Consider the following 26,750-nt stretch of genomic DNA (forward strand, 5'->3'; position numbering starts at 1 on the left):
CTGCTGCTAGGATGGCAAACCGGAAGTGAACGTCACTAACACAGGAATGGGACTGAAAAAAAGAAAACACCATCATGATGAGGAGGAGAATGTCAAATCCACTCGTGTAGGAAACAAAAAAAAAAAAAATCATCGTTTCCACTCAGAAAAACGATGAACTGTTGTGATCGGGCTGGATTTGAGGCATCGGGAAGGTACGTCATGTTCTTTATGTTGTTTCTTTGTTTTTTTGAAAAACAACAAATTGTTACGGCAGTCAACGCTAGCTCGCGTGCGTTTCCCCCCAATCCGAGGCCATCCATCCATCCATCCATTCCTGCTAGATTTTGCATTTTTGTCGCTTGCAGAACAGGTGCTATCTTGTTGTAGCTTGTGTGCTCACATGTCACACGACAGAGTTTGTGATTTATTTTGACGCTTTTTTGGAGACTCAGGCCCCCTCGGCTGCAACCCAAAAAAAGAAAAGATGTACACACAATCTGCTACCTCTACAGTTCCCATTTGATGTCATCCTCTTTTAACTGGTCATTTGCACCATGTAAATGCAGATGTAACGCTGATGTTTGCACGACTAATGGCTGCAAAACGAGCGGATGATTTTATCACCATGCTGCTTCTGTCATGGTGGCTGTCTGATCATCAGCGCTGCACAAGTCTTCTTCTTCTTCTTGTTCCTCTTTGCAGACAGATTCATCTTCCTAAATTAATCGGCAACCTGCTAAAAGTTCCTTTAAAGGGTTTGTCTCAGTGCAACTTATCATCTGAGTGTGTGAAAAGTAAAGCAGGATAACAAACCCAATGTTCTGCTTTTGGTACTTTTATCATATTCAGTTGTTTCCTGTCGAAAACAATGTATTTTTTTTACATTTATTTTCATGACATATCATATAGTTGTGTAAACTTTTCTGATTTGATTATTCCCATGTTGATCTGGCTTTTACCAAAGTGTTCATTTTGTCAATTCTCATCCTTAAATTCTGATCATTTAATCCAACAGCATTTGCAGTAGTGAGTGAGGATGTGATTATTCGATTAACTAGTTTGTGATTCATTATTCATAACATTGTTATTACTAAAACAAGTTTGTTTAAAATGTAATTCTTCTGAAAAGTTACAGCTGTTCATATTGTCTTTTTGTCTTAAGTTGCAGCCCTCATAAGACTCATTCTTTTTATCTGTAAAGTATCATGCCGATTATTTATTGTGTCATCTTTAAGTCTTTCTAATATCAGAATTTAAAGTTGGTCCTCCCAGTACGTCAGGCAGCGTTGGCTACATTTCAGTAAAGAAAGTAGCGATTGGCTCTCCTAAAAGTCGCTAAATGACGTCACTGCTACAATTGCATAATTGGTCATTTGCATGTAATTGTTATGGACACTGTAGGAAAGAACAATAACATTGTGAGGGAGAAATGGGTAAAAAAAAAAATAAACCTCCCTAAATGTGTTTACATGTAACACCAGAAAAAGTGGTTCGATTTGATGCTAGTAGCTTTTGACAAAAAAAAAAAAAAGTCACCAATAGGAGTTGGAAAGTCGGCAGATTTCGAGAAAGCCACCAAGTTGGCAACGCTAGCCGGAGGTGACCTCTTCCTCCTCCTTCTTTGGTCCAAACCTTGAGATGGTTTACATGCTAACAATCGACCAATTCTGTGAGCAAAAACTTTTAAAAAAAAGCTCATATTCCTTTATCCCAATGTTTATCCTGGAAGCATTAGGCTCAGCATTTCAGGTTTCCTCCCTGGACGGAGGGGAAAATGGCCACCCAAATAATATGATTAGTAGTGTTTAAAAGTCTGTTTCTTGTGACGGATAAATCATTTCCAGCTGGTAAACAAGTTGTCGGTGACACTTGAGGAAGTGTTAATATTAAACATGGACTCATGTTAATGTTTCATTGCTGTTAGATAGTTTTATGATTAGCTGTACCCTCTCAGGTCAAACTGCTCCAACGCTCCTTTTAATCAGAGTTCCTGATTGTGTTATTTCTGTCTGGAGTTTCTGCCCCCGTTCTGTTTCACATTACAGTCAGACAGTGGCAGAGTTTATGACTTTTTTTATTGAAAGGGAAAGATAAGCTAATGTTTTTTTTTGTTTGTTTTTTTTACCTTATTAATTATTTAAACAACTGGACACTGGTTACCTCGTGGTTAGTGCACGTCCTCACTATAATCCTCCAGGTGGGCGGCCCAGGTTCGAGTCCGACATGTCTCCTTTCCAGCATGTCATTCCCTACTCTCCCTTCAATTCTGACTCTTAACTAAAGGGATGAAAATAAAACCTTTTTATATATTTGAACAGCAACAAAATGTGCCGAGACTTTGCTAGAGCTTTTCAAATAGAAAGATAGACTTTTCTGGAAATGGCTCCCAATACAGCCTCCAATAAGAAAACAGCAACAGTTGGGCGCGAGCAGGGATTGTCATGTTAGCAAATATGAGCAAAATGTCAGCCGTCAGTTGTTGTCTTCATTTTTCATCTCACTTTGTTGGACAGTTCTCAGGTCTAGGTGTCTGAATCACTATCTGAAAGGTATAGTGTCCAAACATCGCTGGACTTAAAGACTTCTATTTAAAAGGGATTAATGTGTTCTTAAATAGTAAGTAGAAACATATTGGAATATCACCCATTTTTGCTCGTCTCTTAGCTCTGGATTTGCAAGCTTTTTAATTCTAGGATGCATCTACTGCTGTCTCTCAGGAGAAATAAGACTTTCAGAGTGGCGTAGGCTTGAGGAAATTGATATCTGACAACCCCCCCCCCCCCCCCCCCCCCCCCCACACACACACACACACACACACAGACAATGAGAAGAGATTTCTTGAATGATTGGATTCCTTTTCATTTACTGGAGGACATCAATTATTCATCCGTCAGCATTCATTTTGAAAAAGAGAACCCGCCTCAGTCTTCAGTCAGGCCTCATCGTTGTTTTCCAGCTCTGTCTCGTCCCGAGGCCGCCACATGTTAGCAGCATGACTATAATGGTATTTACATCATCTGGATTCCAGGCGTCCATCCTACTCATACATCTCACACTGCAGCTGACTATAAGTTCACTCAGCCTGTGTGGCTCAGTGTGATGGATTGGGAGCCCAAACCCCCGACCTTTAACACTCGAAGTCCAGTATGGAGGTTGTGTAGCCCCGGGTTTGTCTGTGTTTGTCTTTTGTTCGGTTTGTAAAATCCAACAGCCTGCTGCAGTGCTGACACTGGAGATTGTCAGCTTTACTTCCCATATTGAGGTTACTTAACCAACACTTTTATGCTTGTGTAATCTCAGAGAATACTCTTGTTGTTGTTTTTTTATTTTTTTTTATTTCTCTTTCTCTCTTTCTTTCTTTTTGACCTGAAGTTTTGCTTGCACTGTGTCGTAAAGTGTATACAATTAAAAGGACGTTCTCTCGCTGGTCAGAAATCAAAGAACACGGGATCTTTTGACCAGAGGTTAATCAACGATTTAATGAAAAGATAATTAGATGAAGTTACACTCTAATTAAGTTTATTTAATCTTCTTAAAGTTACAACTTAATGTTCCTGATCTATCATCTATGATTGCTCCGTTCCTTTCGTAAATCAGTCTCTATCAGACCCTCTCCATGTCGGTAACTATGACAACTGAAGCTGTGTGCTGTGTCGATGGATGTTCTGCTCCGTATCGATTTATTGACCGCTCGCCCGCTGCCTTGTTTGAGTGATACGCGTCAGCTCACTGCTTCCGTCTCTAAAGGAGGTGTGAGTGTGTCGGTTTTAGAGGACAGGCCGTAAACGCTGAGTCATGCTCCGTGGACAACACCTTCATAGTTACCGGCAGGAGGAAGATAAGGCAGGAGATATGTAAAACCAGCCGACGCTCCAACGTTTTGTTCTCCTGCTGTTGGACACACATGCAAAGAGATTCACCGTGCTTAAAACACCAACATCAAGCCGAGGAGTCGCTCCTCTGAATTCGACACACTTGTGATTAGTGTTTTTATAATTTCCTCAAAGAACGGGAAGAGGACTCGGCGATTCTCTGAAGTGGCATGAAGGCAGACCATCAAACTGAAGATTGTCAAACTGCATTTTAAACATAGAGGTCAGTTCTCGAGAGGAAAAGGTTTGCACTTCCCAAATGAGCTCTTATTCCATGTGTTGGTTGTTTTTCCTCTAAATCTTAAATCTTCCAATGAAAGTTGAAAAGTTGGAATCCTAAAAACATATAAGGAAAGGTAAGTGTAATGAAGCAGAATGAAGGATGTACTTTTCCCTGTAGATGACTGTATCCCTTAACTCGGGGTCAAATGATAGCGCTGCAGTCTGAATCTAAAAGTCCAATAAAACCACCGTATCATCACATGAGCTCTACCTCGCCATTCACTCCGTAAACAAGCTGAATTGAATTTCCTATTTGCACTGATTCAATAGAGCTCCACGGGAAGTCCTGTCTCCTGATGGATCAGGGGTAATGTCGACGAGGGGAAAGTTTCTCTTTCCTCTTTGCCTCACATGAAACCGTTTGTACCAGAGGGGATTATGCTCTTTGGTTTCCTCCGTCAGTGTTTGCGGAACACTTTTGTTTCCGACAGCTTCTGCAGTGATGGGGTTTCACTATAAACCCAAAGTGTCTAAATGCATTAGTCAGAGGTGAGTGAATTTGAACGCAACACCCCACAGGAGGAGAGAGAGGCGTAATGCTAGTCCAAAACCCCCCCCCCCAAAAAAAACCCACATACATTTTAGATTTAAAACTCTTCACATTCTGGATGAATAGATTTTATATCAACAGAGCTCACTTCAGCTTTTCTTTTTTCTGTCTTCTTTTTCTCTCTGGGCTTTTCCTGAATGTCACCTCATGTCTTTGTCTGAGATAGAAATCAAAACATCCCGATGAAGTAAATGGAAACCGTTCAGGTCAGCCTACAGGGCGCTCAGAAATCCACTTGTTGGGGGGCTGATATATAGAAAGGAATATGGCGCCGCCTGTCAGAGCATGACAGATTATTAAAGATCAGTCGACATTAGCAAACACATTAAAGCTCTTTCTCCTCTCCTCTTACTTGTCCCGTCTAAAGACGGTCATGTATAAAAATATCTCAGGTTAATCTTTAATTTTCTGGAGTCATGGTGCTCGACCTGTCGGGGAACATTTGAGGTCACCGTCTGAGTCATGTGTGCATGTGTTACAGATTTGAGTTGCAGTTCTCTTGTTCTCCACACGGAGGCGAGCTCCTTCTCTCTTATCCGGTGGTTTTATTATTATTATCATGGGAATAATCCTGTCTTTGTAGGTAGGATGTGTCCCCTTTAATCCCGCAGTCTATAAATACACCAGAGTGTCCACGCACGACAACATCAGAGCAAAAACATCCGGACAGATTGAGTCCAAAAGAGGACAATTAAATGAAGACATAAAGAAAATAAGACACGAGGTAGCACTTCCACAGCTGGCGTGAGGATGGCTTCACATCATGAGATTTATTGTTAGTTTTAAATCATCAGCTGCATGTCAAACATTTTCTTCCTCTTTTTGTATCTTTATTTTATTTTTTCCCCCCAAGCTCATCGCTCACGAGTTCCACTTCGGCTCGTTCTCTTCATCATCAGTCACCGCCTCTCTCTGAGGCTCCTCTGGCCGCTCGTATTTATCTTCAGACTGTAATAAAGGCTCGTCATTCGTCACTTACACACCTCCTTCCCTCTTCCTTCTCCGTTCATCGTCCATCAGCTTACACTTCAGGGATGACAGGATGTCCTTCAGACTGCGTGTGATCTTTCTCTCTCTCTCTCTCTCTCTCTCTGTTATCTGCACCTTGAAAATCCACTTGATGTTTTTAATCAGATTTTATTTGCTTATACCCTTGTGTAGCCAAAAAACACTCGGACATAGAAGAATGTTAAGATGGGTTTTTAACTTTTCAGAACACAAAGTAAAAAAGTTAAGATTAAAACATTGTGTAGATTAAGAAATTAAAAAGAAGATCTCTGTAATAGGTAGAAAGCTGCAACGGTCAACAGACCTTGTGGGCACCTCTTTGTCACTTAAAGTGAAATGTGAAGAATCCACTGTGACAGTGTTATTAAACATATATTTGGGTAACCCGAGTGTCTACCGACCCACAAAATGTGAAATGAACCCATCCGGTCCTTTTGTTTGTGGTCTGACAAAACAGAGAAAAAAGTCCTGTTTCAAATGTTCTCTGTTTGTGATGTCACAGTGGGTGTCTTGTAAAAAAACAACAACATGGTATCTCCACCCATGGACTCCACTCCCAGCCTAGAGCAAAACTGTTACGCAGGTCCGCCATTTTTATTGTCACTACTGAGGAGTGATGACTCCCGGGAAAACTCAGGGGGGGCTCATTGCATTTAAAGAGACACACACACCAAAACGGAGCGTTTTGAGAGAGCTTTATTTTGTATGTTTTTGCTCAGCTGTAAGCTTCTCTGAGAACTGACTCTGTGCTCCTTGTAGTTCAAATGGTAAAGTAGCACTTTGCTGGATTTTTAAATGTGTGTTAAAGGTTTATTCTTCCATGACAGCTTCATCTGTCTGTCTGTGCTGTTAAGTTGTGATCCAGTTTGCACGCTAACAACCCCTTACTCATCATCTTCGTACCTGTCAGACTCACACCACCTTGTAGACTCTTCAAACTAGCATCCTCACCAACACGGTGTGTATATCTTCACCACTCCCTCCTCCTTCCTTTCCTCCCCCCCCCCCCCCCTTATCATCCAGGGCACCGGCGTGTTGCTAAATGGAGTCAGAGCAGCTGTACCACAGAGGCTACTGCAGGAACAGCTACAACAGCATCGCCAGCGCCAGCAGCGACGAGGAGCTGCTGGAGGCGGCCGGCGTCATCATGGACTTCCACACCACCGAGGATGACAACCTGCTGGATGGGGATGCTGCCTCCCCAGGTAGGAGGATAACACCTCCGGTCCTGTCCCTCCCCTCGAGCTGTCTGATTGGTCCTTTATGACGAACCCAGACCCTCCTCACTGTTCCCATCCTTGAGTTGTCAGTGAGCTTCAGTTCTGTTGAGTCATCCAGCTGCTGATATCAAGACGCATCAAGTGTGTTGCTGTGACGCAGTCGCTCTGCCATCTGCCCCCCCCCCCTCCTCGTCTCCATCCACCCCCCATCAGCGGCTCCATTTGTCCTCCTTTCACCCTGCTTGCTCCCTGTTTGCCTGCAGCAGCCTCACAAATGGTTACCAAATAGTTTACTGATATTTAAATATCACAATATCTGATATTTAAAGATAAAATTGCTGTCCTTCATTATCTGGGCTCCGAAGTTGACATATAAGCTGTTTGACATTTTGAATGCATCCTACAGTCTTTTAAAGCAAAATCTCAGCTCAGAATCAAAAACCGATCGGTTCAACTTTTAACGCAAAGTTGTCCATATTTATCCAGAGTACATTAATCATTTGAAAAATGGTTCAAAGGCTGAAGTCCTCTAAGCGGCCCAGATTGAAGTCCAACCAGTGGCACTTTTTCCCATGTCATTCCTCTCTACTGTCCTCCATATATCTAACATAAAGGCAAAAGCCTAAAAATGTATCTTACAAAAATCAAATAAAATGTCGACCTTCTTTAGCTTCTGTAGCCATTTACACATTTTTATCATTCTCTACAAAGCAATTCGTAATTCCAGCAATATGCTAAAGATTTAATCAATGCACTGATTTATCCAGTTCGATCGATCAAAACTGCTTTATAACCATTTGTAAGACTCCCTAAGGGTTCCATTTTCCTCTTCTTAACTCCATCTTTTGAACAAGCTCTACTCTGCATGCTGTTAAAGCTCCCGTATCCTGTTTGTGTTCTCTTGACCCCCCATCACCTCTTTAATGTTCATGTTTCCTGCTCTACATTTTGATCTCTTACTTTTCTGTGTGCGTTGACCGTTGCTTGTGGATCCTCCTCCGTCTTATTACTTGGTCGGTACTCTGCTGTCCGCGAGCGTGAAAGAGGAGCGGTGGTAGTAATAACCCGGACACGTGGCTGAGTCTCGATTTCGTATTGTATTCAGAAATGCGTCATCATCATCATCATCATCGTGCTAAAAATAGAAGAGCTTAAGTGGAGAGAGGTGTGTAAGTCAGACAGTGATATTAGCTTGTTATATCAGGGATTATTCACCTTCTAAAGGGCGTGGTGAGACTGATTACCTGTGTTGAACTTCCTTTTGTGTATTTGGCTGCAATGCCACAGAAATGCTGTCATACCTGTCATTCCTCACAGTCACCTGTTACTCACTCATTCATCTTTTTCTCTGGCACCCTGACCAGTGTGTCCAATCATCATCTGATCTGCTGCATCCGGCTTGTCTGAGTGAATATGCTGTTTAATCTCCGTCTGGCTGCAGTGTCGACTCTCAGCTGATCAAACAGAAGACAGGGGGGGGGGGGTGTCAAAGGTCTCGGCTGAGCTTGGATCTCCAAACATTGTCTCATGAGCGAGTTTGAATGTGTTTAAATGTGTGCTGAGCTACGAGGGTTTTCACCGTCTACTTGAATGTGGCTAATAGGACTAACCGACAATAACCGCGAATAAAAATGCACTTCTTTTTTTCAAGGTTGCGATAAAAGGGAAACAGACGTGTTGCTTTTAGGGAACGCAGATCTTTTTTGCCCGCCACACGATTATCTGTCTTCTCCATTTTCTGTGCTGCCACTTTCTTAAAGTTGAGTCAGCACTTCCTGTTTCGCAAGACTCTCTCTATTTAAACCTTCTCTCAAACAATATATCAGGATCTCTATTGGTTGGAAGTCGTGAGTACTTTTATGTAACCATGTTTCTGTAGACGTTATCTTTCCACACAGAAGTGTAAATCAGCGTTTATGACAGTCCTTCAGCTGTATGGCCTGCTGCCTTCAGTTGTATGATGTATTAATGGAGTAAAGCATGGCAGGGATGCAGCGACTGTGGAGTCTAGACTCAGCTCATTCATAATTGAACAGGAAACTGTGAGTGAGCAGGCGATTCAGTAGGCCACCTAGAAATGACTTTACTGTGCTGTGCTTTATTTACTTGTTAGCTTACCTGCTAAAGCCAAACAGATAGAGGAGTTATCAGTTGGAAGGCAACAACATGAGGCGCAAGCAAGGCACAAACATTTCATTTGCTCGAGCTGCAATTGGCTAACGTTAGCACACTTTGGTTAGCCCGTAGCATCACATTACGTTTAAATTCACAAAGAATGACTGTGATCGAAAAACGCTTACTAGACTGTGAGATTCAAAGAAGCATCTCCTTTTTTGATGCTGCTTTAAACAAAATCCCTTCCTGGTAAATGTTTCTTAATGAGTCACCGCTTTACTTCTTAATACCCCAGTATGGTTTTGTTGTCATTCTCATATCACTTGTGTTCTTTCAGCCATTGTGCATTATGTAATGTAAGTAATAGGGCCCGGCTGATATTTCGGTGTCTCCAGTCTCTGCCCAGTGACTAGTCCTCTAATCCTTGACTCTGAAACAAAACCTCTGAGTAGTTAACTACCAATACGCAGAGAGAGATTTATGAGTTTTGTGGAAACAATCACACTGAATATATTGTCGTACAGCTGAAAGGGGTCTTAATGAACCATATCTGATATGGTTCATGAACCCAAAACATGCTACGGTTTTTCTTTTGACAAATAAAGTATAACATTCACAGATACTGTGAATTCATGTTTCTTTTACCATTTTCTGTAGTATTGCTGTATTTGCCTCGGCTCTACCTCCCAGTCCTGTCAGTCTAGATTGGTGTGTGTGTGTCACTCAAACTTGCACCGGAATTCCCATGAACCAGTTTGGCTGCCTGCCGCTTTGAGCATGCGTTTCAGGAAATCTCCCAATGAATGTTGTTTGAAGTTTGTGTGGTGCCTCTCTCTCTCTCTCGCTCTCTCGCTGCCTCCCGAGGCTATTTTTAAATTTGTAGTGAGGGGTGAGTTCTTGGGAAAGTGTGTAAAGCCCTCCCCAGGACTGTGACTGCAGCGTGAGCGAGGGGCGGGCTCAAGTTTTTTACCTTGTAGAGATTTTTCAGCTGAAACTTTTTGTTTTCCTGAGGACTTGTTTGTGTGAAATCTGAAGAAACAGTTGAGGAATGATGGACCCTTGATCTGAGAAGAGCTTAAGTTTTCTTTCACTCATTTGATTAAGGACACCGGAGAATCTTTTCTTGCTATTTACGGCTTTGGAGTCCTCGCTGGGACTTGTTAAACAGACAGGCAAACTATGGCTGATATCACCTGTGCCATTGCCTAGCAACTGGAGCCCTGCTGAAAGGTAAGGAGGTCTAAGGTATGATGGATATTACAGCCAGTGAAATGTCAAGGTCCCATTATCTAGGCCTGACAGACCTGTCTTTAGCTGTATTGTTTCATATCATAATAACGCGTGATCGCATCAGGTTTACAAAACACCTTCTGACTTTGATTTCACCCAGTGAATCCACACAAGTGTAGTTGTCAAACAATTAGTCATCGACCAAAACATCAATTCAGTCAATTATTTTGAATGACTAAAGCAAAGCAGCAGTTTAGGGGAAACTCACAACAAAGCAACAAGGCAATTTGTTTTATCTTGTCTTTATTTTATGTTAATACAACAACAAATCCTTATGGGGTTTTTTTTATCAGAGGCAAATTCATTTTGAATATAAATGACAAAATACTGCAGCAGAAGATTTAAAAAAAAATTATTAATCATTTGTTTGGTAGCAATGTGCCATCAGCTTATTTGCTTCAATCAAAATAATTGTGATTGTTAAATGACTAAATGACATTTGGTCAGTTTTAATAGCTCCATAGTATTTACTTTTATTCGAGGAAAATGTCACCAAGAAAACATGAAAATGAATTAGCAATAATGTTTTTATACTTGTAAGAAGTAAATTAGACTTAACTATAATAATTATACTCTATATTTAGGTTTTAAAGTACGTTTATGTTAAACTTTTAACTTTTATTTTACAAAATAAATTATGACTAATATTTTTTCAGGTACGTTTGTTATTATCTAGCGTGTTATGTCTCATTTTAACCCCCCTACACTTTCTCAGAATGTAATATTCCATGTTCCAAGTCCAACCTTAAACACCCCTGAGACCTGGAACTTGGTCTCTCCCGTACAAGCAGGGCGTACAGATCTCCCTTAGCAACCAAGCAGGCACGGCTGACCGGCCGCTTGCGATCGTCTTTCCCCTCAGTGTGTGTTTGATGACATCATCAGCTCCAACAAGTCAGCTGCTGCAGTGAAGAGAGAGAGAGAGCGAGGGGAAAGGGGAAGGGAGGGGAGACTGGACAGTGCGCACGCACGCACGCGCGCTTGTCGTCCTTTTTGGTAAACATGGCAGCAGCAGCAGCGGCGACAGACACGCAGCGAGCAGTGCGCAGTGAATCCTTAGCTTAGCTTAGCTTCGTCTCATCTGTCAACATGGAGGAGGAGGACGCGGCGGCCGACCCCTATTTGCCCTACGACGGAGGAGGGGACACCATTCCCTTGCAAGAGATCCCTAAAAGAGGTACACCACGTCCCCCTCGTCTTTTTTCCCTCCCCCCTTCCCTCCATTTCCCAGGTTGCTGTGATAGAGGTCGCCCTCCTTGTTACCCTCCTCCTCCTCCTCCTCCTCCTTCTTCTTCGTGTACAGTGAGTGCATGCAGCCATATGACAGGTGGAAGAAAATGCTGCCTCATCCTCTGCTGTTAGATCCGAGTGTGTCGACATGGATTTAAACACTGCCATTGCTTATAACAACACTGCATGATCCGAGGGAGCTGCACAGCTTATCTGGCCTGAATATTTCCACATCCACCTGTCACCTCTCTGTTGCAGTGTGTGTGTGTGGGGGATTGTCAGCTCAAGATAAAGAGATAAAAAAAAGGAGCTGATTTAAAGTCCAGGCTTGTGTTTCGGCCTGTAAAAAGAGCACGATGACGACAACAACATTGGCCTCCATTTTAATTCAGAGAGTCACAGTCGTACTTTATCTATAACATATGTGAACTGAATACTGTTTGTATCTGACCTGTGCTGTGCTTTGCTTAAGGCCGTGTTTGTAATGTTCCTGCTGTTCGAGGACACCTGTTGGTCATATTCAGGACGTCACATCGATCATAACGGGTCCCTCAGGGTTGAATTGTTTAATTTGTTTTCCCACCACAAATTAGACTCAGTACACAATATTCTTGTTTCTCCTCCGTGTGCGACCTTTTGGGGGAGGGTTTTATTTCCGCTCTTGGTTGGGTCCTGCAGGCTTTGTTAGATGTTTAACGGCGAGTGAGCAGAGACAAAAAGCCCCTGCTGAGTGTAGGACGGATTCATCTCTACATCCAAACTTTCACCTCCTTCCTCCTCTCAGGCACATTAGGCACAGTGTTCAGCCATGTCTCTGATCCTCTTGTGGCTTTTCACAAGAATCGTCAATTTCAGTGTGTTAAAAAAAGATCTCTGAAACAGCATTTTAAACCATTTGCATTTGTTCTGTTTTGGCTCGACTGAACAAGGTAACTGGGTTGTTTTAAGGACATTGACCTGCAGCCTGCTCCGGCTCTCCAAAACCAACATGTCCTATGTAAACAGCCAAAGTGAGCGGGGCCGTTTAAGTTCTCAGGCTTCTTCAGACTTTGCTCCTCTTTTATGCGTTGGACTTTTCTTTTTTTTTTTTTTTTTTTTTTTTTTTTTTTGCAACTCTTGGGGATTTCGTCGGCAGGTTATGAAGCGGCTTCAGTTTATGATCACATGACGTCCGAGCAGACTAACCCTATTCTGACCTTGTCTTAGCCAGCTGCTTTTAAACCCTCCTGATCTGATTTAGCCGGCAGTAGTAGTGGAGGCCTTTGTAAAGGGGAATGGAGACCTGAAATTTCTCCGCACTTAAGACACAGAAACCTCTGGAAAAAATAAGGAATCTGCCTGACAGTCGAGGTAGCGCATGAAGCACTTTCCCAACGCTTACCATTTAAAGAAGCGGTTTTATGGACAGTCAGCAAAGCTGCGTGTGCTCAGACGGGGAGGAAGGAAGCTGAAGGCTCAGTTCCACGTCTCCCTCGTTGATCTAATGGAGCGTGATGCTGCTGACGCTGTGCTCGTACGCAGTCCCCTCAGTGTTTCTGTTTTCCAGTGGCGTCACCCTCGTTTGGCTCCCCTCCGTCTGTACTGCAATATCATCAACTCAAGGGGGAGGTTTCTCTTTTATCTTGTCGATAAAACGCCAGACGTTTCGCTGGAAATGTAACTTCTTTTCTTCTTCTTCTTAGTAAGCCAAAGTCCTTCTGCTGTTTTTTTGTAAACTGGACGTTTTGCAGCACTTTTACTGCAGTGTGAATCTGCAGTCTGATCTTTGGAGCTCTTGTTGTCTTTATATTGCATCACTGCTGGCTCTTCTTTCTCCCACGTAACATGTTTGATCTCTTTTTGCATTTCAGTCCTCAGATTTTTTCCTGTTTCTGATTTAAACACTGAGTGAGCGGTCGATAAATAAATGTTATCTGTTTAAAGTTTTACTTCTGCGTATTAACATTATTGATTAAAATACATGTTATTGTCTCCTTAATCGTAATTTGCAGCCGTTTGGTGCCAAGTAGGCTGGAGTAGATCCTGAAATGAGAAACCCTCTTCAACATGTGAGGAATTTGTTGTAAATAGAAAATCGATTTATTGACGATTCGTGACCTCAAGACCTTAAAATGGAATCGACTCCTGAATTACAGAAACGCATGGACACACTCTGTGCACCAAAATCACTCTAACCCCCCCAAGAGGCTTTTCATGCACCTTTAAGAAAAAGCTAAAGACCCCTCTCTGACGTTAGCATGGTGTTGAAGCTGTTATATTTCCTCTGTGTGTCCGATCAGACTTTAAACTGTTTCCTCTTTTCTCGATCCTTCCTCGTGTTGTAGTTATTCTCTGATTCAGGTAAATGATAATAATTGCAGAATAATTTGTTGTATAAACCAAAGATTTGTTGCTCGGGCCTTTTTGTAGAACAGGTGAAATAAACCTGAATAATCCAGTGATCAGAAAGGCAACGTGATGATCTCCCTCCCCGTGTCTCGTTGACCGCTCTGTTCTGTGCCGAGATTTGTCCGAACAAACGTCCCCTTCAAATTCTTTGAGCCTCTTTCGACGAGGTGCAAACCTGCCGGTTAGCAGCAAGACGTCAGGTCGGTCACATTGTTGACCCTGCTTCGACCGCTCAGTAACAGCCATGTCGACGTCAAAGAGAACTTTCTAGAGTATATTAAACTATATATCTCTCACCTGTTGGAACATGTCAGGAAAGCATTTCAGGGGGACAGATGAGGAGAGACAGGAAATGCTTGGTGGAGAGAATGGGGCAAAGCAGGAAGTGTGTTTCATTACAGAAGCCAACGATGCTCAACGTGTCAATTTGCTGCAACCAACAGGACCCCAGTTTCTCTCTTTAGAGCCATCATTACTACGTTTGACAAACTTTTATTTTTGTCCATGAGCTCCGTTTGCTTTTTAATCGGCTCGTCTCTTTCTCTGTGTCCAGTGCTCCACATGTAGCCTCATTGTGAAAGTAGTCACTCCAGCTTATCCTCATATTGCTGAATGTCCGCAGACATGGAGAAGTACTAGCTGTACGTGTCATGTAGCGCATCATTTTTGTGAGTAATTCCACATCTTTTCTTCTCCCCCCTCTGTCCTCGTTGTACACTGCTCGTCCTTTGTGCTGCGGAGGAAGTCACATACTTCTGTGGTCACTGGACGGAGGATTTGGCTCTTTGACTGTTTCAAATGTGGGAGGTTTGATTTTCACCTCATCTAACCTGCTATGAAGGCTGGTGGCTAAATATTTGTAGAGCCTGACCGATTAGTCCGGCAGCCAATAATATCGTCCAATGTTAGCTTATCAAGTGACTGTCGGTATTGGCTCATTTTATCATATATGTTGCTTCATTTACTCCACTTTTCCACACGTGTTTGATGAATCACTCGACAACAGTCTCCCCTCGAAGCCTCTCACACTCCCTGACGATGTTCCTCCCCTGCCATTGGCTGTACGGCTAGGCAGGAAGACCCCCCCCCCCCCTTACTAGCCTGACAGCCATTTAATAGAACCTATCAGGGGAAGTGTTGCCGTTTGTCAAACAGATTTCAGATGGATTTCTCTGAATGTATCTAAAATGTGACCGCTGCAGTGTTGAGCCCTCAACTAACCAGCCAATCACTTCCTGTCTGTCTCTTCTCTCTTTAGGGTCTAACTACGCCATGTCTAACGGGGGCGGGGCACCCAGCAGCACCACCCACCTGTTGGACTTCCTGGAGGAGCCCATCCCGGGTGTGGGGACCTACGACGACTTCCACACCATCGACTGGGTCCGAGAGAAGTGCAAGGACCGCGAGAGGCATCGGAAGGTGAGGAGACGGAGACAACAGGACATAAAGCAGAACCAGCAACACAGTTATAAACAACCACTTCACCATGCTGGATTATGAAATGGATTTCATAAGATCATAAATCATTTCACATTTTTAATCTACAGAAGATCAATTCATGTTTTTAATTCTTTTTGTAGATTAACAGTAAGAAGAAGGAGTCAGCATGGGAGTTCACCAAGAGCCTTTACGACGCCTGGTCCGGCTGGCTGGTGGTGACGCTCACTGGCCTCGCCTCAGGTAACACACGCACACATGAAACACACATACACACACACACATTAAACACACACACACACACACACACACACACACTCTTGTGCAGAGCTGTTATCTCTGCTGGTGACTCTCACATGCTTCGCCTCAGGCAGCTCATGCTTACTGTTTATCCTGACCTCTCTCTCTCTCTCTCTCTCTCTCTCTCTCTCTCTCTCTCACTCGACCTCAAACAGAAGCTCGGTCCTCGGAGCATTCGAGCAGCGTTTACTCGAGTTTCTACAACTAAAACCAACATCCAAAATACCAAAATAATCTCGCTGTATTAAAAAAAAAAAAAGAACAAGCTGTATCTGCTTTATATATATATGTGTGTGTGTATATATATATGTGTGTGTGTGTGTGTGTATATAAAGGCTGCTGCTAACAGCTTCTGTTTGACAGTAATTCAGAACAACTGAAAACACAAAGTCAAATCCAACAAAAACGTTTCCTGTCAGCTCTCAAATCACAAAACAAAGCAGTCATATTTGAGATATCTTCTTCCCTCCTCCTGCCAGGTGCGTTGGCTGGCCTGATCGACATCGCTGCTGATTGGCTGAACGACCTGAAGGAGGGCGTGTGTCTGAGCGCCATGTGGTTCAACCACGAGCAGTGCTGCTGGACGTCCAACGAGACCACTTTCGCCGAGCGGGACAAGTGTCCTCAGTGGAAGAGCTGGGCGGAGCTTATACTGGGGCAGGCCGAGGTAGACCCAACACGGCCGCCGCTGCCGCGAGCTCTTCTGCCGCGAGCTCTTCTGCCGACTGACGGCACAAGTTATCGTTTATTCTGAAAGTAGCACGAGACATCTTCATCTTGAATCCAGTGTTATTTTCCTGCACATACAGAGAATCTACTCGTGGCAGACAGTGTTGAGATAATTGCAGGTCTGAGTCGACCTTTGAATGTGTTGACCTGCTTGAATGTTTATCAGAAGAAATCAAACAAGCTGCTTGACTAAGAAAATGTAACGAGCGTATAAAACACGATGCAGCAGCGCTAAGCTCATCAGTCTCGGAGCGGTTAAATAGAAGAGAGAGAGAGTGAAGGTTTTAACCCTGTCATGTTTTCTCCTCTGCTCAGGGCCCCGGCTCGTACATCATGAACTACTTCATGTACATCTACTGGGCTCTGTCCTTCGCCTTCCTCGCCGTCTGCCTGGTCAAGGTGTTCGCTCCGTACGCCTGCGGCTCAGGGATCCCCGAGGTGAGGGTTACTTTGTGATCTCTCTCTCTCTCTCTTTAGGACTCTCTCCCTCACACAGGAACCAGGAAGAAGAGTTGATACTTTGCTGCTGGTTCTCTTGGATCCCGCGGTTTCCAAGGAGAACTTGAAGGCACCTCAGAGGCGAGGTTTCAGTCAGATACGATCAGCGTCAGCATGCCTCCTCTGGATTCCTGCAGACCGTCGATGTTCTGTCTCATCCCTCGGCTCTTTCCTTTTTTCTCCCGTCTCATCGATTTGCTCACAGAGTCTGTGGCACATGATGAAGTGGAGTGTATAAATCTCTGCAGCTGACTCTGCCACTCCATGAAAGTGGTCTAGTTAGTCATGTGCACTCTGCAGGATCTATGTCGTTTGGTTCCCACACTCATGAGTTCCCCTGTAATCAGTGTGCGGGGGGAGAGTTTGACCAAGATTTAAGAGAAGCTGTTTGGAGTTGAGCGGTTTTAGAAACAGATTTTTGTTGCCTCTGATTGCTCTGCGGCTCGTCTAAATCTGAGTTGGTTAATTAGTAGATAGATATGAAAAGAGTCATTTGGATTAAAATAATAATCTTGTGTTTGTGTAATTTTTGAGTCTTACTTTTTAAGATTTTCTGACCTCTTGTAAACCCCCCCCCCCCCCCCGCCCCCGCCCTCAGATCAAGACCATCCTGAGTGGATTCATTATCCGGGGCTACCTGGGGAAGTGGACCCTGATGATCAAGACCATCACTCTGGTTCTGGCTGTGGCGTCGGGTCTCAGTCTGGGGAAGGAGGGACCCCTGGTCCACGTGGCCTGCTGCTGTGGGAACATCTTCTCCTACCTCTTCCCCAAATACAGCAAGAACGAGGCCAAGAAACGAGAGGTGAGAGAAGAGGGAGAGACGCTCGTTCTGCCTTTTGACACTTTGGGAGAAATCTCAGGAGACACTTTTTTTTTTCACACCAAACTTTTCTCAGTCAGTCCAGTCATACGGCAGCAATCATTAACCGGAGCTACAGGCGAACGGTTGGTGTTAAAAATATTGATAATTAGTTGAACCGACCGTTTAATGTGTTTCAAGTGATGGCCGCCTTAAACTGTATAAAACATGGACGTCTTCTCAGTGATGTCACTCATTGGTTTCTAAAGGTGAAGCCAAACTATGGCGGTCACCATATTAAAAACAAAAAAAACTTTCAGTCAACCTAGAAATGAGCGAAGAGGCGGAGCCTAGGTGGGCTTTAAGCCTCCTGTCGAACACGCCCACCTGTCAGTCAACTGGGCGACGCCCCTGATAGTGTAAAACTTTTGTTTTATACGATCAAGACGGACTGAAATATCCTTTTCCTGTGTGTCAATAAAAACAAGATCTATTAATACCATATGAGTTTTTGAACCGAGTTGAAGCTTCGACTCCTTTTTTGAGATGCTGAGGTTTGTTGTTTTGTTGCCTCAGGTTCTTTCTGCTGCCTCGGCCGCTGGAGTCTCAGTTGCTTTTGGAGCCCCGATCGGAGGAGTTCTCTTCAGCCTGGAGGAGGTAAAACTCCTGAACTGTCCAGAAATGACTCCAAACCAAAACTGATCTTCAAAAAAAAAAAAAAAGAAAAAGAAACGACCAACATTTTTTTCCCTCCTCCAGGTGAGCTACTACTTCCCTCTGAAGACGCTGTGGCGCTCCTTCTTCGCCGCCCTTGTGGCCGCCTTCGTCCTGCGCTCCATCAACCCGTTCGGTAACAGCCGCTTGGTGCTGTTCTACGTGGAGTACCACACGCCCTGGTACCTGTTCGAGCTCATCCCCTTCATCCTGCTGGGAGTGTTCGGAGGACTGTGGGGCGCCTTCTTCATCAAAGCTAACATTGCTTGGTGCAGACGACGCAAGTCAACGCGCTTCGGTAAGTACGATCGGCGAGCGCGGGCGTTTCAAGGTCGGAGCTCGTTGTCATCTTCGTCAGCTTGTTTTCTACCAGCAGGAATGAGAGGTTCAAGTCGTGTGTGACGTTACCTCTCCTCTCTCTCTCTCTCTCTCTCTTCAGGAAAGTACCCGGTTTTGGAAGTGATCTTTGTGGCGGCCATCACCGCCGTTGTCGCGTTCCCGAACCCGTACACTCGTCAGAACACGAGCGAGCTGATAAAGGAGCTGTTCACGGACTGCGGCCCGCTGGAGTCCTCGCAGCTCTGTCAGTACCGCAGCCAGATGAACGGCAGCAAGGCCTTCTCAGACAACCCCAACCGACCGGCCGGGCCCGGAGTCTACGCCGCCATGTGGCAGCTGTGCCTGGCGCTCATCTTTAAAATCATCATGACCATATTCACCTTCGGACTCAAGGTGAAGTTTTGCCCTTTGTTTCCTCCGACCGAGCAGATCTTCTCTCGACACGCATCATCGCTTTAACCGACTCTCTCTTCACGCCGTTAGGTTCCTTCAGGTCTGTTCATCCCCAGCATGGCCATCGGGGCCATCGCAGGGCGCATCGTCGGCATCGCCATGGAGCAGCTCGCCTACTATCACCACGACTGGTTCCTGTTCAAAGAATGGTGCGAGGTGGGAGCCGACTGCATCACCCCGGGGCTCTACGCCATGGTGGGCGCCGCCGCCTGTTTGGGTGAGTCAGCAGAAAACAAACGATCAACCACGCTGTTTATTTCTCAAAGTTTCTTTTTCTTAATAGTGTTTTTGCTCCTTTCTCTCTCTCCCTCTCCCTCTCGCTCTCTCTCTACCTTTCTCGCGCTCTCTCTCTCTCTCTCTCTCTCTCTCTCTCCCTCTCTCTCTACCTTTCTCTCTCTCTCTCTCTCTCTCTCTCTCTCTCTCTCTCTCTCCCTCTCTCTCTACCTTTCTCTCTCTCTCTCTCTCTCCCTCTCTCTCTACCTTTCTCTCTCTCTCTCTCTCTCTCTCTCCCTCTCTCTCTACCTCTCTCTCTCTACCTTTCTCTCTTTCTCCCTCTCTCTCTCTCTCTCTCTCTCTCTCTCTCTCTCTCCCTCTCTCTCTACCTTTCTCTCTCTCTCTCTCTCTCTCTCTCTCTCCCTCTCTCTCTACCTTTCTCTCTCTCTCTCTCTCTCCCTCTCTCTCTACCTTTCTCTCTCTCTCTCTCTCTCTCTCTCTCCCTCTCTCTCTACCTCTCTCTCTCTACCTTTCTCTCTTTCTCTCTCTCTCTCTCTACCTTTCTCTCTCCCTCTCTCTCTCTCTCTCTCTCTCTCTCCCTCTCTCCCTCTCTCTCCGTCCCTCTCTTCAGGTGGTGTGACCCGTATGACAGTCTCTCTGGTCGTCATCGTCTTTGAGCTGACCGGAGGCTTGGAGTACATCGTGCCCCTCATGGCTGCCGTCATGACCAGTAAGTGGGTGGGCGACGCTTTCGGTCGCGAGGGAATCTACGAGTCGCACATCCGTCTGAACGGGTACCCCTTCTTGGACGCTAAGGAGGAGTTCACGCACACCACGCTGGCCCGGGAGGTGATGAGGCCTCGGCGGAGCGACCCGCCATTAGCGGTGCTGACGCAGGACGACCTGACGGTGGAGGAGCTGCAGGCCACCATCAATGAGACCAGTTATAATGGTTTCCCGGTGATCGTGTCCAAGGAGTCCCAGAGACTGGTGGGCTTGGCTCTGCGCAGGGACATCACCATCGCCATAGGTACGTTCAAAGAGCACGACGTTTTCCACCTGATGGAAACCTCCATCGTTCAGTTCAAAAACAATAAACTGTAGAAAACCAAAAAAAATTGAAAAGGCGACACCAGATTTATCCGTGCACTTCCTCGTTCTCTCCTGACAGAAAACGCCCGTCGAAAGCAGGAGGGCATCATGTTGAACTCACGAGTGTACTTTACCCAGCATGCACCCACCCTGCCGGCCGACAGCCCCCGGCCCCTCAAACTGCGCTCCATCCTGGACATGAGCCCCTTCACCGTCACGGATCACACGCCCATGGAGATCGTGGTGGACATCTTCAGGAAGCTCGGTCTGCGTCAGTGTCTGGTCACTCACAACGGGTGAGTAAGAAACCGACCAAAGAAAGGATGCGCTCGTTTTGATCGTCGCACGTGTGTACACACACACATGTACACACACTGGCTGGTGTTGCATGAGCTCTCTGATCCCTTGGTTTCCTTTTTTTAATCTGCATGGTCCGGTCTAACTAACCGCTGTGCCGCACCCCCTTCACCCCCCCCCCACTGAGCAATAACAGTAGAGACTGAGAAACTAACTGCTGCGACTGCGTGACAGGTGTCAGGGTGGGAAACAGAACGCGTGGAGCGTCTTATTTATGTTGAGGGAAATAATGATGACGGTCAAACTCAGGAGGAGTTCGCAGAGAGCCCCCTGCTGGTGTCGTCCTGTCATTGAGATGACATGTCTGAATTCACTCTGACAATAACTCTCTGCTAGAGTTTGTTTTTTACTTAGTTTTAGACGATCTGGTTTTAGGTTTTTATTTTTATTTTTTTAACCGTTAAGTCCAAAAGAATCTGATGAGAAGTCTGAAATGTGTCAAAGCGTCAAATGTGCCTATTTAACAAGTGAACCTTGAAATCATGTCACAGTTACAAAGACTTATTAATATAGTTATTACTGCTGATTAATCAGCCAGCCGATAACATCGGCCGATATCAGTGGGATCATTTTATCTCGGATATGAGCTGATGTTACGAGATTTATTCACCAATCAAGAAGCGTTAGATTTGAGATCCTGGACTACAACAAACATGGTCACTCTCCAGCCGAGTCACCACCTCGTCTTTGTTATAAATCTTTTTCATCACTTCATTGGAGAGTGTGTATTTGTATCTATTATTGAACATAGATCAAAGGTAGATATTGGCTCATTAATAAGTCTCAGATTTCTTTCTAATATCGATATTGGCCCCAAAAAACAATCGGTCAGTGTGTGAACACACCAGACTTCCTGTATGGTTGGTAGTGAATCTAATTTCCACAAATCTGCAAAACAACCTGAAAGTGAATTCACATTTTCTGCCCCCAGTATTTTGTGCAGATTAGTTTAGTAAAAAGCAGCAGGTGGCGCTGCAGCGTTTCTCTTAACAACAGATGCAGAACGAGAAGTTGATTCATGTCACCAGTTTTCTTTGTTTGATTTAAGTTTCATTATTTTCGGTTTGAACCTGTTGTTTGTGTTTTTTTGTGCTTCTGCTCTCTCTCTCTCTCCCTTTCTCTCTCTCTCTATCTCTCTCTCTCTCTCTACCTTTCTCTCTCTCTCTCTACCTTTCTCTCTCTCTACCTCTCTCTCTCTCTCTCTCTCTCTCTCTATCCCTTTCTCTCTCTACCTTTCTCTCTCTCTCTCTACCTCTCTCTCTCTCTCTCTCCCTTTCTCTCTCTCTCTCTCTCTACCTCTCTCTTGCTCTCTCTCTCTCTACCTTTCTCCCTCTCTCTACCTTTCTCTCTCTCCCTTTCTCTCTCTCTCTCCCTCTCTCTCCCTCTCGCTCTCTCTCTCTCTTTGTTGTTTTTGTTTTCATTTTTGTAACGGGTGTGTGTTTCAGGATTGTGTTGGGCATCATCACAAAGAAGAATATTTTAGAGCATCTGGAGGAGCTCAAGCAGCAAGAGGAGCCCCTGGTGACTAGCCCCGCCCCTTTACCCGTTTGACCCCCCCCTTACTTTTCAAACCTGTGTCTTAGGCTCCGCCTCTTTCGAGGAATGCATGAAACTTGGTGTGAGAAGCTGTTGACAGTTCCCAGCTAAACACAAAGACCTTCTTTCCTCTTCTTGCTCTCTCTGTCGGCTCTCGGCTGTCGTGGGTTTGGATTTAATGAAGTCCTTCCTGTGTAGGTCTCTAACATCATCCTCACTGCTGGCGGCGCTCCATGGTCCTGTAATGTTGGACCTCGATGGGAACTGTCACCAACATCAGTGTAGAGCCCCTTTCAGACATCGACGTCGTCATGGAAACGATAATAAATCTGACAGAGTGCGGTCGATCCTGCTCTGCTTGTCGAGTGTCTTCAGATAACGTTTGTCCTGAGATGGATGGAAATGTGCTCTTATTACTGCAAAGACTCTTATTTTGAAAGGGCTTGATTTAATAACTCGTGTGTGAAGCTGATGACATCACTCTACAGTCGGGTTTAGGTTTTCTTGTATGAAATTGAAACATATACGTGATGTTTGTTTGGTCCCAGTCGCCTGCAGACGTTCGAGGTCACCTAAAGGACCGAAAGAAGAAAGCTTTTTGGAGATTCTCGTTTCTGCATTCTTCAAACCGAAGTAAAAGTGAATCTCTTCAGGATTATCTCTCAAAGCCCCGAGCTTCAAATCAGACTCAAATCAACAACAAAACAAACAATCCCAACTAATCAGTCTTTCTTTAAACCGGATCGTCCAGCCTTTCATTGCAGATTATTGATCATTCAAAACAACAACAACGTAACACCTTTTATTAGATGTAAACATGTCGTCACACGCTAACATCAGGAGTGTTGGAGCCACATCAAGGGGATTTTATTGATTTGTTTTGTGATTAGAGTTGTATTTTTTTTTACTCTCTCGTGTCTCAAACGCTCTGATCTGTCGCCGCACGCTTGTCAATTATTTTAGATCATTTCCCAAACTCAAAATCTGATTGGCTGTTGCTGACCCAATGATGTACTGTGTGTGACTAAGACGTGAATAAACGTTGTCTGAAAGGGGCTCAGTAGATTCACTGTAGCTCCACGTAGTGTTAGCCGCATCATGCTAGCTCTCTTCTGATTGGTCGATACTCTGTGATAGAGTTTAGTCCCCTCTGCGATTCTAAAATGTGTGAGCGGTCAGAGATTTACTCCCTTCAGCGTGTTTCCACATCTGTCGTCTTGTTTCAAGAATTCTTCACCTCAAAGTTTTCTACCTTCATTAATAACTTTCTTTTTTGTTTGTTTTTTACCCTCCCCTCTCAAACCCACCGTTTTTCCGCTTTGGTCTCCGCAGTTTGACGACATCTGAGCCCTCGCCGTAACGAGCACTTGGCGAGTAGTCGTCCGCCCTGGGAAAGCGGCTCTCTGTGCTTGTGGTTGATTTCGGAGGGTGGTGTTAGTTAGAAGAAGGGAGGGAGAAGATCTGTAGTGACACGACTCCACCCGCTTTCTCCCCGTCGTGCTGTAGTCTTTGCAGTGATTGCTGTGTTGGCGTGAAGTTGTTCGTAGTCCGTTAGTTCGAGTGTGGTGGTGAAATAACCTCCGTGAGATATTTACTAATCCTGCCCAGGCCTCCTCTCAGACAGCTGTGTCCCGTCCACTTCCAAAAACATGAAGAAAAGTAGGTGACAGAGACGGACACCGCTGTCTTACAGGAGCGTCTCTCCCCCCCCCCCTCACGCCTCCAGATCTGTACCTGCTCCCCCAGACCAGTTTGAAAATGAAGACAAGAGGTCGCTCAGTCATCTGTCGGGGATCCAGGATCTGATCTGTGTGACGTCTCTCGGTGTCTCATTCCTCCTCCTCCTGCTGCTGCTCTGTAGCTGTAGCTCTCCTCACACCTGTCCTCTAACGTGTCCTTCACTCACTCAGGTCTCATTTCTTCCACCTCGCCAGGGTTCAAATCCCTTCACCCGACCTCATCCAAACACTCACGGCTGAAGAGCAACACTTTGTCTTCCTCTCTGAGATTTCCAAATGAGATTATGAATAACATGTATTAGCTTGTGTTCTTGAGTCAGCAGCAAAACTGTGGACTGACTGAATATTTCACAGCTTGTTAATAAGTTTGATCCAGTCATAGAAGAGGCTTTTTCACAGGAGGCAGAAATCGATCAGCAGAAGAGTTTTAACGGTTTAAAAAATGTAAAAAAAAATGTAAAAAGGGAACGATTCTACTAAAGAAGCAAAACCAATCCCACATTAATGAACTAAAATACGACAGGTTTGTAGTTCATTATGAGCCGTGTCATAAATCTCAGAATTCATTAGTTCTAACATTTATAACCTCATCTTTGTTGTGATAACAATCATTATACAGCTCCTTTAAAACAAACAGAGCACATGTTGAACATCAAATGCCAAGCTAATCTTTGAAGCTAATGTCCCCCACACACACGCACACACACACACACACACACACACACACACACACACACACACGCACACACGCACACACACTTCTCCGTCCTTGTAGGATCCACTTCTGTCCCTTCTCGTGGCTCGTTTTGTCGGGATAAGAGTCTGAGATGACACCCTGCTTCCTGGTAGTCGGGTGCTGTTTCAGATCTGCTTCTTTTTTTATTTTTTCCATCTTCTGCTCCAGCTGACTCTTCCTTCCTCAGGGACTTCTGTTTTTGTTGGCTCGTCAATCAACATCCATTTCGGATTCTTAATCACTCACCAAAAAAAAAAAAAACAACTTCTTGCACTATGAAGTTGTTTTTTTTTTGTTTTTTTTAAAATCTGATTGGAGACTTTATTTTTAATTCAAACTGAACCTGCCAACGAAAACATGCAGCTGTTATGTGTCTCTTTGTGCTCCACCAGCACCTCCTCACTCATCTTCACTCATCTCAACCTCCTCTTCCTCTCTCCCTCCTCTTTGTCTCCCCCTGCAGGCGGCTTCTTGGTATTATCACAAAAAAAGACATCCTCCGTCACATGGCTCAAATGGCAAACAAAGACCCCGAGTCCATCATGTTCAACTGATCCGCTCCTTCCAGGATGGCCGGAGGGGAGATCCCGATGAAGAGGAGGAGGAGGTGGTGTGCCTCCTGGACGGCTCCAACCTCTGACATGCGGATCTTTTTTTTTTTTTTTTTTTTAGTTTTAAGCTTTCTAGACCCTGAACCTTGCCGACTGAGAGACTTACCTGCCGTGAGACGGAAAGACTTGATAAAAAACAACACTTTATTATCACTCTGGCTGCTGAGGACACCCGGGGGGGGGGGGTCACACACATGAGGAATGCACTTTTTACCTAAAACACACACACATGAAAAATCACACTTTTGCACTCACTGAATCCTCGAACATGCATGCTCTCTCTCTCTCTCAACACAAACACACACAATCTGTACAGACACACACACACACACACACACGTTTGCACTCTTCATGTGCCTCGCCCTATGTCTGCTCTCCGTTGAGGTCGTGGTAGACGTCACCTAGCTGGGGGTCAAAGGTCAGAATGAACCGCTGATGAAGGATGCGATGAGGGACCTTAAACTTCCAGGCTTCGCTTAAAAGAAAAAACTTTTCCTTAAACCCACAAAAAAACCCAGCACACAGACACACACCAGACCTGTCCGTCCTGCAGAGAAATGCATTGTTTACCTGTGAATTCAGAGTGTGTGTGTGTGTGTGTGTGCGTGTGTGTGTGTGTCCCTCACGTTACTACATTCCAGCCAGGTTACCATGGCAACTGAGAGGATGTGCAACTGCTACTCTACAAAACAAAATGCTGCAGCATCTCATGACCGCATGGCACGCGTTCGTCTAAATGAAATGGCTGTAACGTGTGTGCGTGTGAAATAGTGTGTAAGTGTGTGTGTGTGTGTGTGTGTGAGTAAGAGGGAAGTAGAGACATAGATGGGTACTGAACTCTTTCAGAAGGAAACTGTGGGGAAATGTACGACCTGAATGAGAGTGCGTTTTCATTTCTGAGCCAGCTTGAGCTGTGTGCGTGTGTGCGCATCACTGCCGTCAGTTCATTCATAGAGAAAGAAGGTAGTGTCGGAGTGTGTACTTGAGACGAGAAGAAATAAGGAATAAACTGTTCTCGGTTTGTCGTTACGTTAAAATAAATGTATCACATTTCCTTGTTTCTTCCAAAATAACTGGAAATCCTCAAAGTTTGAAGAGATCTGATGTTTTTTTCTTGTGGAATAATAATGTCATGTAAAATATAACGTGCATCTCATCTCTGCTATGAGCCCTGTCACTGTTAAACACACTTCAACATCTTTGAAGCTGGAAAATGATAAACGCCCAAACCTAAAAAACAAAATTAAAAGATCAGGA

General features: G+C 44.7%; 1 protein-coding gene and 1 long non-coding RNA gene across 7 annotated transcripts in view; one reads left to right on the top strand and one right to left on the bottom strand.

Annotated features, from left to right (window-relative positions):
- On the top strand, window positions 1–26,638 carry clcn3 (chloride channel 3). Of its 6 annotated transcripts, XM_079371054.1 has the most exons (16): window positions 1–194; window positions 6,718–6,899; window positions 15,196–15,356; window positions 15,518–15,617; window positions 16,154–16,341; window positions 16,719–16,841; window positions 17,500–17,706; window positions 18,280–18,360; window positions 18,463–18,715; window positions 18,857–19,149; window positions 19,240–19,426; window positions 20,054–20,452; window positions 20,594–20,810; window positions 22,317–22,392; window positions 23,740–23,777; window positions 25,346–25,473. In XM_079371054.1, the coding sequence occupies exons 2-15, from the start codon at window positions 6,737–6,739 to the stop codon at window positions 23,752–23,754; spliced, it is 2,463 nt and encodes an 820-aa protein (XP_079227180.1). In that variant the 5' UTR covers window positions 1–194; window positions 6,718–6,736; the 3' UTR covers window positions 23,755–23,777; window positions 25,346–25,473. The 6 variants fall into 6 exon arrangements, with proteins under 6 accessions (XP_079227180.1, XP_079227177.1, XP_079227179.1 ...); XM_079371051.1 differs by lacking the exon at window positions 23,740–23,777 and having other exon boundaries at window positions 25,346–26,638; XM_079371053.1 differs by lacking the exons at window positions 22,317–22,392; window positions 23,740–23,777 and having other exon boundaries at window positions 25,346–26,638.
- LOC306841279 overlaps window positions 25,900–26,750 on the bottom strand; it is a 2,504-nt gene continuing 1,653 nt past the window's right edge. Inside the window, exon 3 of the long non-coding RNA XR_013781462.1 lies at window positions 25,900–26,723. This is a non-coding gene — a long non-coding RNA (uncharacterized lncRNA). The remainder of the gene's footprint in view (window positions 26,724–26,750) is intronic.

This window comes from Symphodus melops (assembly GCF_947650265.1).
Source record: "Symphodus melops genome assembly, chromosome: 20".
In the NCBI taxonomy this organism is placed as follows: Eukaryota; Metazoa; Chordata; class Actinopteri; order Labriformes; family Labridae; genus Symphodus; species Symphodus melops.

Coding starts and splice junctions, on each gene's coding strand:
- clcn3 (XM_079371051.1), top strand. CDS start 6,737: ATGGAGTCAGAGCAGCTGTACCACAGAGGCTACTGCAGGAACAGCTAC. Junction 17,707..18,279: donor ACGAGGCCAAGAAACGAGAG/GTGAGAGAAGAG, acceptor TTGTTGCCTCAG/GTTCTTTCTGCTGCCTCGGC. Junction 19,427..20,053: donor GGGCGCCGCCGCCTGTTTGG/GTGAGTCAGCAG, acceptor CCCTCTCTTCAG/GTGGTGTGACCCGTATGACA.